Source organism: Quercus suber, unplaced genomic scaffold (assembly GCF_002906115.3).
Source record: "Quercus suber isolate HL8 unplaced genomic scaffold, Cork oak 2.0 scaffold_110, whole genome shotgun sequence".
Classification (NCBI taxonomy): domain Eukaryota; kingdom Viridiplantae; phylum Streptophyta; class Magnoliopsida; order Fagales; family Fagaceae; genus Quercus; species Quercus suber.
Genome location: NW_027069575.1, coordinates 152,697 through 166,626, shown reverse-complemented (window position 1 = coordinate 166,626; position 13,930 = coordinate 152,697). Strand labels below are relative to the sequence as shown.

General features: G+C 37.2%; 1 protein-coding gene and 1 long non-coding RNA gene across 2 annotated transcripts; one reads left to right on the top strand and one right to left on the bottom strand.

Moving 5' to 3' along the window:
* Positions 1-1,827: 1,827 nt before the first annotated feature.
* Positions 1,828-5,409, top strand: LOC112004412 (INCREASED PETAL GROWTH ANISOTROPY 1-like protein 1; the record flags this gene model as incomplete). The annotated part of the gene is made up of 4 exons (XM_065775351.1): positions 1,828-2,590; positions 2,694-3,010; positions 3,097-3,208; positions 5,275-5,409. Coding segments are annotated over exons 1-4 (1,191 nt in total), but the record flags the coding sequence as incomplete, so codon positions are not given.
* A 26-nt stretch (positions 5,410-5,435) lies between these two features.
* LOC112004400 (uncharacterized) lies at positions 5,436-6,017 on the bottom strand. The gene is made up of 2 exons (XR_002882079.2): positions 5,843-6,017; positions 5,436-5,741 (listed from the first exon to the last, which is right to left on the bottom strand). It is a non-coding gene; the product is annotated as an uncharacterized LOC112004400 (long non-coding RNA).
* Between the last annotated feature and the right edge of the window lie 7,913 nt (positions 6,018-13,930).

Sequence of the window (13,930 nt, the reverse complement as noted above, 5' to 3'; positions counted from 1 at the left end):
TATGCAGGTTTTAGGGATAGCGGGCCTGAGATTCTGAGTTTTAGACTAGTAAAAGCAGTGCAATCAACAATGAACTAGGCAAGCTTACGCTTGGGGAGTTGGAGGCAACGATAAATATCACAGCCTCGCATTGTCGAAACTTTATTAGAAGAAGGACGACCTCATGAACAGCATTTTTCTCTGATTAAATCTTGACAGACAATTTCCCTGTCTTGGGGCATAGATGGCACATACATGAAATTCCTACCACAAAATTTTCTCTCTATCTTGCCAAAGTAATGATGCAATATTCTGTGATATATATATGTAAAACCCTAAGATAATTTGGTCCCAACACTACATTTATATTTGCACCTACCATACTTATAAGGTTTTTGAGCCTTCAACAAGTTGTTAGTCGCTTAGCAAAAAACAGGTTGTTAGTCAATCACCCTACAAGGTTCCCTTACCAATAGGCAACAGGGTGGTCATATTAAGAGCTACATGACCTCTAGAGTCTAGAAAGTAAAGGCCAAATTCTAAACCTGTACCAGCTACTGCTCAATTTTTAAGGCACTTTTACTTTACATATTTGAATATTGTCCTTTTTAAGGTTCCAAAGATAGATCTAGTGCTTTTAGAGTCTAGACCCTAGTAATTGCACCTCAAATTTAGATGTTTAAGTAACACGGGTTGAGGACCATTGAGCAACCTCTCATTTTAAGTGATTTTAATCTTCCTCACTACAATTATAGTGCTGCTGAATTATCTTTCAGATTCAACTACCTCAGAAAGCAAAATTTCGCCATCAAATTACTTTCTATTATCTCCCTTAAATAAACAGCCTCCTCATCATAACTTGTTATGTAATCCCACCAATACATTAAATTTGTAATGTATAATGTATCAGATAATAGTTATGTTTATATTTAAGGCCTTCTGACTCAATAATGATCCCTTAGTAAAAACCTCTACACAGTTGCAAATGGGAAAAAAGGAGATTAAAAAAGACATATGGGGTGGGGGTTGAGAAATACCAAATAAATATCAGGAGGATCTCATTCTGGTAGGCTGTACTCATCAAAGCTTTTTCTTTATAACTTTTTCACTGTCAGCACCCTTCAATATAATTCGTTTCTCACCGCCCTCTTCTTCTTCTTTTTTCCCATTGCTTCACTTCACAAGCAAAGAATAACAAATGCCACTTAAGTCCATAGAGAACACTGCATCAGTTCACATAAGATCGCCTTAAAATAAACATCATAAATAAACCGGGTTTGACCTAATGATTTCAACATCCCAGTCCAGGATTGACACTTGGACCACGAGGATTTTAAAGTTTCATACATGGGAGGTTGGAATTTTGCAATCAATCATTATTCATTTGCTATTTGGGCCATGTTTCAAAGACTACGTGTAAAATATTAAAAAGTAAGGGCCTATGATCCGGTCAAACATAAACCATAGTAGGCTTATGGTTTTGTACTTTATGACATGTTTCTAATGGCTAACAAAACACGTATTAATGAAAAATAGATCCAAGCAAAAGGAGTGTTATGGTAAATTCCACTTAAGAATTTAATGTTGTACCTAACTTGATTTCCTCAAGAAATTAATCACATGCAAGCCACCCAAAGTAATCTTTACACCTAAACTGCAAATTGAAAGAAGTGCAACTGTGCAAGAAAAAAAAATCCCCATTTAACACACCAAAAATTGCAAATGTCCAAAGCATCCTTGTGTGTGTAGACTAATTTACATCACTATATTGTTTAGTGTTTACCACCCAAAGCCAAAACGCCATTTCTAGAATATCTAGGGGCATTTTCTTTAATATCACTCCTGAGTCCTGAGGCTTAGGTAAACATGACAACCTTACTTAAAAAGCAAGATCATAAATAAAAGAGGAAAGAAGCAACAATTGGGTGTGACTACTAGTCCTATGTCTGTGTCATCCTTCCAGTGAAAGACTAGCAGAGACAGAATGCCACAAGAGGATGATGAATCAGAGATCAAGCTTCTCAAGAAAGCACTTGAAGTGTCTCAGGCCAGGATTGAACCATTGGAGAAAGAGAACCAGGAGTTAAAACAGGAAGTAAGCCGTCTAAAAGCACAAATAAGTTCCCTTAGAGCACACAATAATGAGAGGAAGACCATGCTATGGAAGAAGTTACAGAATTCTTTGGACAGCAACTATACAGATGCATCTCAACAAAAACCAACAATTTTCATGAGTGTATCAGAACAACGTCCAGGAGTACCAGAAAAGATGAGTGCCGGAACGGAGATCCCAGAAGCAATAGCAGAGAAGAAAACAATAAAGGTACCAAACCCACCACCCAGGCCTCACTCAGTCACTCCTTCCTTGCCTAAGGAAGTAGTGAAAGGAAACACAGCACCACCAACACCGCCACCACTGCCACTGCCATCAAAATTGCTAGCTGGGTCAAGAGCAGTGCGGCGAGTGCCAGAGGTTATGGAGTTATACCGTTCACTAACTAGGAGAGATGCCAACAAGGACAACAGAACCAATCCTGCAGGTACTCCAGTAGTTGCGTTTACTAAGAACATGATTGGAGAAATAGAAAATCGCTCCTCATATCTTTCAGCTGTAAGTATGGTAGCACTAGCCACTAGCCAGCTTATTCTTCATATTTATTAGTTTATCTGAAAACTATTCTGACACTAAATATGCAATGCAAATTCATGGACAGATAAAATCAGATGTGGAAAGTCGCGAAGAATTCATCAAGTTCTTGGTTAAAGAGGTAGAGTCTGCAGCTCATAAAGATATATCTGAGGTAGAGTCATTTGTGAAATGGCTAGATGAGGAATTATCGTCACTGGTTGATGAAAGGGCAGTACTTAGGCATTTCCCACAGTGGCCAGAACGTAAAGCAGATGCGCTAAGGGAGGCTGCTTTCACCTACCGAGATCTAAGGAGCCTTGAATCTGAAGTTTCACATTTTGAGGACAACCCAAAAGAGCCTTTGGCCCAGGCTCTAAGAAGAATTCAAGCATTGCAAGACAGGCGAGCATGTATAAACTATTATATATACCAACTTAGTAGTTTCATTCCACAAATAGATTAATTACATGATCATATTCAAACTACAGGTTGGAACAAAGCATCGACAATATAGAAAGGATGAGGGAAAGCACAAGCAAGAGGTACAGGGATCTCCTAATCCCTTGGGAATGGATGCTGGACACAGGCCTAATTGGTCAGGTAGGCAACACATGGCTGATCTTTTTTTACCACAAACCTTTGAGGTTCAATTGATAAGAATGCCTTACCAGTAAGAAAATGATTGAAATAACTGGTATTGCAAATTAAACTAGTAGATATTTATCGATCAGGGTTTCTCTTCTTTTCTTTTCTTCTTTTTTTCATTTTTTTTTTTTTTTTTTTTTTCCTAACTTTTAATGCTAATCATTAATCTGTAGTCTTACTAACCTTCAAAACCTTCAGTTTGCAGGGGTTTTGATGCAGAGACCATACAAGTATTTCAAAAGCTAAAGAAAGTCGGCTTGGGTAGTGACAAATGATTACACACATAGCTAAACACCCAGAGATGTTAGAAGAATGTGGAAATTATCTAGCGGTATACTATCAATCTACCAGTGTGAGTGAAGTGCCATACAAGTTATATTAGCTATTCAATATTGGAAATGTTTGGTATATTTAATTTAGACAAGGATTAGTTCCAATATGATAAATCTGACTTCTAGTATTCTAAGACACGTTCAAAGTTTATTCAAAGCTGTAGCAAGGCAAACCTTTGTAAGGCTTGATGACGCAAGTCCTTACTAAGTCTAATGCACATATCACAACTGCACAGACCTTACCATCCATATTAAGCTGTGATCTATTTACTAATGACTCAAACAAACAACAAAGCCATTCCTTCCTTCACGACCAAGGAATAAACTAAATGGAAATCATTTACAAATGTACAAATGCCCGCCCAACATGTCCTAAATGATTTAGACAAAACCACCAGGCAAGCTCAATTGCATTTCATATTTTCAAATATATATCAAATCAAATTCTCTTTTGCATTTCATATTTTCAAATATATATCCAATCAAATTCTCTTTTGGTAACAATATATTGGAATGGAAACCATAGAACAAAAATGCTTTGTACACACAGAATCATTAGTGTTAGGACATATCGTGAAATTTAAGCTAGCCCATGTAGCTCACTCAGCTACCAAGAATTCAGAACTGATTACCAATTACTGAAATCTATATTTAAACTACTGTATAAATGTTTACATGGAAAAGAATAAACCGAACTATCTAAAAATTCTAGAAATACAATTATGAATTGGTTCATGCGGCTCAGAAACAATTTTCAGGATTGCCAAACAACCCTTTAGAACACCCTAAGAGCCCAATGCAATGTGAGGTTGTTTTGTCAATTAGATTTATTATAAACAAATTCAATCCAAATCTAGAAGATCAGATTCCACTACAAACATAATAGAAATGGGCTTTGCATTCTAATTCCCATTCCATCTTATTATGCCCATAGAATCAAAACCTGTTATTTGCAACAATAACACAATCGCATTCACATAAACAATACTATCAAACTCAAAAGCAAAAAAAAAAAAAATCAGTTCCATCAATATGNTGGTTCCTGTAATTTTTAAGGTATGAACCAAATTGTCCTTCCATTTGATAAATAGGAAACTGCAGTAGTCCCTGCCAACATTTATCAGTCAATAAACCTCATAAAAAATAACCTCTACAATAGAAAATGAGGACAATCGAAATTGTCTAATCTATTGCAGTAACTAGCGGTCAAGCACATGACTAATAATCGGAAAAAATTCCCCTGGACAAATGATTAGTGTCAAAGGATGCTGGGACTTCATAGCTAGCTGACAAAGCTAGAATGACTTGATGGCCCTTTGATACAACCTGATACGAGGCAGCCATGCAGACATCTATATCTTCATCCTAGTAACCTACACGAAAGTTTCCAAGTCGGCCAATCATTTTATATGGGCTTTTTTATTTTTTAATGGGTGCCAATCATTTTATATAGCTTGCAATTAACAGCCGGTGTCATTAATGAGGAATTTAACGGTCCCATTGCATTGGGGAGTAACAAAAAACTGAAGCTCACACCAATTAGGAAAAGGGTAGTTGATTATCATAAAAACACTCCCCCTAAACCAACGCACCTCAACAGTAACCGAAACCTTTTATGTATTTTTGTGGAAACCAGGTCTCCACTTAAGCAAAGGCAAATAACTGTAAATCCTACTTCATTCTTAGCAGATGAAATTAAGTTCACTAAAGCTGGCCAAGGAATACATGAAAAGGATAGCTAAAGAACTACAGTCTGATGAATGCTCAAATGATGACAATCTTATGCTTCAAGGAGTTCGATTTGCATATCGAGTACACCAGAAAAAAAAAAAAAATCAGTTCCATCAATATGGTAGACTCATAAAACCCATCTCATAATGCAAATATCAAAATCTTTAACAGAGTCACTAACAAACAAAAGTTGTTAAGGTGTCCACAAAACGTTGCGAAATGTTTCACAAATAACCCTAAAACGAAAGCTAAATTATAAAGCTTCAAAAACCAAAGGAACAGCCAGAAACGCCGATGTAAGAGATTGATCGAGGCAGTTGCTTGTGCATAGCGATGGTGATAGTGCTACACTCTCGCTTTTACTTGGATCTCTGTCTCATCTTTCGGCGCTTCCTCTTCAACCTCCTCATACGCTTCTTCTTCCACTGTTAAACAAAGAAACAAATCAAAATGCAATTAACATTTGAATCGAGCGAAGGTAAATACAAAGCAGGAGAAGTATAACACGGTACTGATTTTTGTTTACCTTGGCTCTCATGGCAACGGAGTAAGAGAAAAACCCTAGCCTTGCTTCTTCGTTTAGCTCTGCGCAGCCGCGAAAAATGAAGGCTCTGGAACAAGCGGATTTAGGGCTTTGGAAATGGCTTTAGTGATATTTATATGCAAACCCTACTTTTATCTGGGCCGGGGTTGCTTTTGGATAGGGCCCACAGAAAAACGGGCTTTCAATTTCATGGGCTTTAATTTAAGTACAATTATACGATTTTGTCGCTTTCGATTTACCAAAAACGACAGTCGTTTCCATTTTCATTTTGTCAAGTTTATATTTTGATTTAAATTGGGGTTCGAGTCTTTTTTTTCTTTTTCTTTTTTTTCTTTTTATAATTTTGTAGGAGGACAAAAAGACTGGCCCATGCTAAGCCCAAGTTGAGCACACCCAAATTTAAGGGTAGCCCAAGCCTGGTCAATTCTAATTAGGTGAATGTTGAGCTGCTATACATTAGGGGTGCAACCTCGACAGAAATGCCTACACAAAAGACTATTTTCACTAAGAAAGCAAAGTAGTGTCTTAGGGAAGTTCGTCAGGCGAACATAAGATTCGGCGTTAGGCACAAGTTCCTAACAAATCATTTTGATGGCGGGATCGTGGGCCCCACTCCTGGTACACGATTAGACACATTGGAACAATGACCTAGATGCAGAAAGCCACTCGGATCCCAAGAGTGGAGGGACCCACACATGTGTATTCTGTCATCATGATGGGTCCACTAAAAGGAAGGTATAAAAAGCAAAAGAGGATCAAGGTAAAGGGGTTGGAACAAAAGCTAGAAGAGAGAAAACACAAGAGAAGATAGAGAAATAGCATTTGGGGAAGGTGACCAAACTTGGTCATAAAAGGGGGTTCTTGGTGGTAAGCCATCCTCCTCAGATAGGTACACTTGGAGCAAATGAACATTATAACACCATCATCAAACCATCAATTATAGGCCTATCTATTTCTGGAATCTCCCATTGTTCTCAAATAGTTAGTTGGGGAATCAGACCCAATAAGCCTACGGATCACTAGGGAGGACCCCCACAAATTTATAATTCATTTTTTGGGGAGGGGAATTTGAACTATATACATTTTTATTAAGAAGTGTCAATGGAGCAAAAAAAAAACTCTAGAAAGTAATGGCATATTTTGTGATATCTCAATTATATGACTCCAACCCACCTTTTCATTCTTTACTTTCTACTTATCTTCAACAACAACAAAAAGGATTGTGATTATACATTGTGAATAGCTTAAGAAAGAAATGTGGTCAAAATTGTATGTTGCCTTAGTCCTTGGGTTCTAGTATTTGTTTAAGCTTTTATATATAAACTTATTTCGCTTATTTGTGTATAATCAAGTGCAATTAATATCCACACACACGCACACAACACATATATGTGTGTCCACGTGCACACGCGAGCCTGTTTTCTTCTTCGTTCCCTCTCTAGCCTCCTTTGGCCCCTGGACGAGGCCCTCGAACGATTGCCTCCAGGGCCTACTGATACCTCTGCATGTGGCTCCTCCATCCTGGAAAACAGTACACTGACTTTGGGTTTTTAGCTGAGTAAGCGATTCCCACAGACAGCGCTAATTGTGCAAGCCTGTTTCCCTAAGGTGACTCGTTAGCCCTAAGGACAAGCCCCCAATTTATTTATATAATGTGGGTAATGGGATTCCTATAATGAAAAAACCCCCTATGGCTAATCTAGTGGCCCAAATGACAGAGTTTTTGGTCTAGCCCGTATCCTTCTACCCCTTTTTGAATACCCCCCAAGGAGTCCCCAAGTTACTGGTAAGCTTCTCATTTTTTGTTGTTCCTCCCAATTCTCTCCTGTGTATGTCTCTCTCCTTCTGTTCCCCCCCCCCCCTCTTTCTCACTCCTTCAGCCCCTATTTATTGACTTCCCTTAGTGGGGCAATCATGATGGTTGGGAGGCTTTTCAGGTGGGTAGGGCCCTTCTAGAATAGATTCCTGACCAAATGGCACCCATTTTTCAAGACAAATGTGACTATTTTGAAACTTGCACCCGCTGCCAATTAGTTCTTGACAGACGTTTTCTCCCAAGGCATTATCGTGCCGAATGGTTACATCTCCGATATGTAGCTAGCTTCTGGACTAGTGCGGCATACAACCTGTTATTGGGCTTAGGGTTCTCGATTTACTAAAATTGATGGGCTGGGCCTTTATGTCACGCTTGCACAATGGGCTGGGCCTAAATACCATGCCTGTACAATATAAATAAATAAATAAATATATATATATATATATGTATATATTTTGTAGAGAAAGCAAAAGTTTGAAACAAAGACTAAAATGATAAAGCAAGTAGAAGACAAATAACAAAGACTTTATTACTTGGGAAGGCATTCAAAAAACTTAAATAGAAGGTTGGACTCTATATGAGTTCTGCCTTTCTTCTTCAACATACAAACCTTTTATAGGCTATAGATTTCAAATTACATTACAATCTATTTTACTAACAATAAAATAAAATAATAAATAGGTGTAAATTTTGAAATAGTAAAATAACTAATCCATTAGAATTATTAAAAAAAAAAAAAATACTCATGTAAGACGTGGAAACGACCCGTCGTCATCTCATGGGTGGGGTTCCTCCTCTTCCTAAGATGGTCCCACCCATTCCATAGGCTTCTACTAAACTTCAATATATTTTTTCCTAAACTTCAAATTCTAATAGTTTTGAGCATGACTAAAATTATTTATAGTTATGTGAACCAAATCTTCCATGTCAATAACTCACAACTTGAATGCTTTTAATTAAAATTTTACAACTTGAGAGAGATATAGATTTTAAGGAACATCAAAAAGATTGAAAAATGCTCAATAATTTTCCGCAATAATTTGATTCAAAGTTCACTAATAATATGGAATTTGTAAATAAATTTTAGCTCTAACATTTTTCCTTCTTTTAAAGGCCACAAAAATATTTATACATCTAAAATTTAGAAACAAAATATACAAGCCCAAAGCAATTAGCCACAAAAAAAAAAAAAATGCAAATAACAAAGCTAAAAAAAAATTAAGCTCAATTAACCAATTTTACTCATAAAAAACATATAAAAAAAAATAAAATTAAAAAAAAACACTCAGCGACTAAGCAATAACAGAGCCAAGAGGTCGGAATAGCCGCACGCAAACAATAACAAAAGTGCCCCCAACTCCAAATCCTAATTTCGTGCTAGGGCATTATATACAATTCTTTGTACAAAAATTGCAATGTAGCAAAAACAACACAATCATGTCAAAATATATCAAAATCAGAGCTGTGCCCAAAGCTTTAACACAACTCCCATTAAGTCAAGCCAGGTTTTTTTTTTTTTTTTTTTTTTTTTTTTTTTTTAAGAATCAGTCCAACCAAGCAAAAAACTAAACACATTCATAATAGAGTATTCATAGCAAAGTTCTCAAAAAATATAGTTTTAGCAACTCAAAAACCTACTTTATCTATTTTAACAACTCATTTTACAATACACCTAACATCAAAGGTATTATTTTAACATATAACACATTAAAATAATATAAACAATACAATAAAATAATACATCTCAATACAATATACAATAGTCACATCCAGTTTTAATTAAAAAAAGAAAGAAAAAAAGTCACAACTAGCCATGATCAACCACAGCAACCACTGCCTCTACCATGGTTCCATCAGCTACAACCACCACTATGGCAACCACAACCGACCACACACAAAAAAACAAAAACAAAAAACAAAAAACAAAAAACAAAACAAAACAAAAAAACAAAAAAAAAAAAAACAAAACAAAACAAAACAAATCTGCAACCCAACCATCGCCAACAACCAATCAACCACCATCATAATCACAAAATCCAACACCTTCCTCTCCACCAATATTAAAAAAAAAAAAAAAAAAAAAGCCCACCACCATCACAAAATTCAATCACCTTGCTCTTCCACCACTATTACAAAACATAAACACAAACCACTATTACAAGCACAACCACCACCATCTTTAACAACCCACAGCAAACTCATTAAAATCCACTCAACCACATCCACAACCCCAACATACTCACAACAAAAAATGATGGTGAAGACAACCCACAACCATACAACCCAACAAAGCTAGAGATCTCACTCACACAAACCTACACCAGAGGCGATGGCAATGACAAAACCCAACGTAGCCACCACGAGTGATGGTGGTGGCGATGGAGCCAAGAAGAATAGATAGCCTTAAAGCTTTGGGGGTTTGGCTTCAGATAGAGAAAAAGGCCTTGGGTGAGTGGGAGAGAGGAGAAGGAAGATGGGAAGGGGTTAGAGGCGTTAGAAACAAAGAGGGAAATGGTACTTAAAGTGAAAAGGCAATAAAATAATATTTTTTATGTATAACTTCTAGCTACAGTGAGTTGCTAACTTGCTATAGATAGCAACTCATTATAGCAGAAGATTCTTAGGTACTCCCAGAATATGAAGAAATGACGCTCTCTCCTCTCACATTCATAGTGGATCCTACCATGAATTTAATGAGTAAACCCACCATGAATGTGAGAAGAGGGAGCACCATTTTCTATTTTTTAAGAGTACCTAAGAATCATTCCTATGTAGCCAGAAGTTGAAAATAAATAAGCTAGGCATCTTTGTTGTAGTATAGTTTTTAATCTTTATGGTGTTAAAATAGCTTTTAAGCCATTTTAACACCTTTATTGTGATTGCTTTAAGAGCATTCACAATGGAAAATGTCATCTTATCCTATTTTACTATCCCACTACTTTATCAATTATACCATACTATATTACAACACACCCAACATTTCAACTTTTATTTTCTTATACAATACATTAAAATAATATATTTACACAATAAAATATATTTATGTCTCTCTCTAATTTTTGTCTCTCTTCCTTTCTTTCTCTCTCTACCACTCATCACCTTCATCACCATCGTGAAGACCTAAAACCCCAATATAGTTTATCAAAAAAAAAAAAAAAAAAGCCAAAATAGAAACTCATCCCAATCCCCAAACAAACCTAGCACAGAAACTTAACCAACCATCAAGAACAAACCCACCCACCTATCCACCCAAAAATTCCAATCACCACCCACCAATCCATCATCAACAACATAATCACCCACTGATCCACCATCAGCAACACAACCACCACCCACCATCAACAACACAACTAACAACCACCACCCACCATCAACAACATAACCAACAACCACCACATCACAGAGCTACCATAGGAAACACCAAGCAAACCCACCTAACCCACCAAGCAAACCCACCAAACTCAGCCATAAACCCACCGTGCCACCATAACCTATGGCCCATCACACCGATCCCACCACGATCCACCACCGAAACTCAACCCCAAACCCACAGCCAAAACCGATTAGTAAACCCATCACCACCCACAACCAAATCCAATTTGCAAACCCATAACCACGCCGATCTCGCCGCCACAACAACTACCAGATCCTTGACCATGCCGATCTCGCCCAGAGAATCCCACAAACCACAACCACACCGAAAACCCATGAACACGCCACTGCAAACCACCATACCACATCGATCTTGCCACAAAAAATACCCAAAAAATGGTATCGAAAAGAGTAAGGGAGACGAGAAAAAGACAATGAGGCCAGAGAGAGGAGATGAGTTTTGTTAAGCCTTGACAGAGAGAGACCCGTTGAAAGAAAAAGGTAGAAAAAACAAAACTTAAAAAGGAATAAAATAATAAAGGCACGTTTGGTAGACTATAATAGACACTGCAATGTAATAGATATTCCTATGGCATAACTATTTGGTTATTTGGTTATGTTTTTATTACAATGAATAGTTATTCCTTATGAATAGCTATTCTTCAAAATGAGGAATAGCTATTGTTGATGGTCATTTTGGAAGTCAAAAAGAAAGAAAGAGCCCAGCAACACGGGCAGAAAGGAGTTGCTAAATAGATAGAAAAAACTATTAAGCCAAAGCGGCAGGAATAATGGATCACTGGTCCATAAGATAAACAAATGTGCCTTGAGGAAGCAAACAGGCTCAAAGGACCCGAAAAGAAAGAAATAGCAAACTCATAGGTAGTATATGATGTAGAAAAGTGAGAATGAGTCACGATAGGCCTGAAGTAATGTAAGTAAAGAAAGTAAGGGATTTATGACAAGCCCATGAACCCCAAGAATGGGGATAAGGTAATTAGGCCGGAGAAGCCCAATGAAGTTAGTAAAAGCCTATGGGAATGCAGAGTTAAGAAAAGGGCCAAGGAAGCCCAAGAAAGTAAATGAGCCAAGGATGCCCAAAAGAAAACAAATGGGAGACAAGAGCCCGCAAGTAATGTAATAAAAAACCAATTGCCATACTAAGCCACTAGAGAAAAAATAAACGACAGGCCCAAAGAGGTCTAGCAAAATTGTGTCAAATAAATGTCACAGCAGGAATGACAGAGTGATATGACAGGAAATGATAGCAGTCAAGGAGTAGGCTAAAAGAAGGTAAAGCCTAACATCAAATAAAGCCCAGCCCCTAAGGGAAGCGGGAAATCATAAAACAGCTTACATAAAAAGTCAAGGACGGACGGCAGATTATGCAGGCAAGCCTTCAGACCACGGCGAACGCATGAGCAATAGGTAAATTTTGGACACATATGGAAGGGAGGCACGTGAAAGGCCCAAACATCACTAACCTGTACCTAGCCAATATGGGATATGGTGAGGTCATGGGTCAGAGTAAGACGGCATGATTTGGTGGTGGGGAGAAGGGAAAAACCTATTTTGAGGTTCCTACGTAGGCTCTTTTGAAGGAAGTGTCCTGCTGGGATGACATATTACCCAAAAGAAGTAAGGTTGAGTTAGAACCACTAGGTGCATACCATGAGGGATAGGAAGAGAGAGCACCCACACCATAGCAGAAAAGAGTACCACGACAGACAAACAAACAAAATAGTCTTCTTTGTCTAGTGATGAAGAGTGGCCCACAGACGGAGTAATAGTGGTCGGCAAGTACACTCATACCAGACAAAGGTGGTTAAGGGCTAAAATAGTAAAACCTGATCACGGTAGTGTTGACACCTCATTTTGCAACCCGCATTTAACCTCACTTGGAGGGTAAAAGGGTAATTTTGCCTTGGAAATATGCATCTTGATTTTGACCATTAGATCTTTAGACTCATTTCACCAAAATGATCTTGATGTTGTAACGATCAAATCGACTGGTCATAAGCCCTAATCGGACCACTAGATTGAAAGTTATCATTAAATCAAGTTTTAATGGCTAAGATGTACTATCACAAATTGAGTCCGACTATATGTGATTATGAACAATTGATTTCAATTGGTTATAAGTGTAATTAATTTGAGATCAATGATGTGTCATAATTTGATTGGTTAGGACTACATCTTATAGTGAGGTTGCATACATCTAATTAATTAGATAGTTAAATATTAATTATTCAATGAGTAATTTGTGCAATTATCTTTTAATTAGAGTAAATTTGGAACTAATTAAGTCTGAATTGGAGTGATTGGAGCCATTTAATGTTAATTGGGAGCTAATTTGGGACATATTAATGTTAATTATGCAGAAACCATTTTTTAACAAATGACCTCTGCTCACCATTTCATCGATATCTCTCAGAATATTTTGAATCTGTGAATGAGGTTAATTTTCCCAGAAACTAGACATCCGAGGTTTCAATTTGAGTATAAGAACGAGACAATTTCGATCAGAATTAAGTCAGATATGATTTTTCGAAATTGGCTTTATAGGCTGTTACAACAGTTACGGGAAAACCGAATGTTAGCTTGTTTCTCACTCCCACCAATCTTTCCATTTAATGTACTAGATTTTCCTCAAGGCTAAAATGAAGTCTAGGTTCATGATTTTTTGTCAACCCTCATTAAATAGTCTTCCATTTATATTTCTTCCACCACTACTATATAAACTTTCACTTTCCTTCATTCAAAAGCACACAAAAACCCCCTCTCTCTTCTTATCTCTTGAGTTCTAGTGAAGTAGAGTAGTCTTATCATATCTTGGTCTTCTTGAGACTCAAGATATTGAGTGAGATTCATTCTTCCTCTCT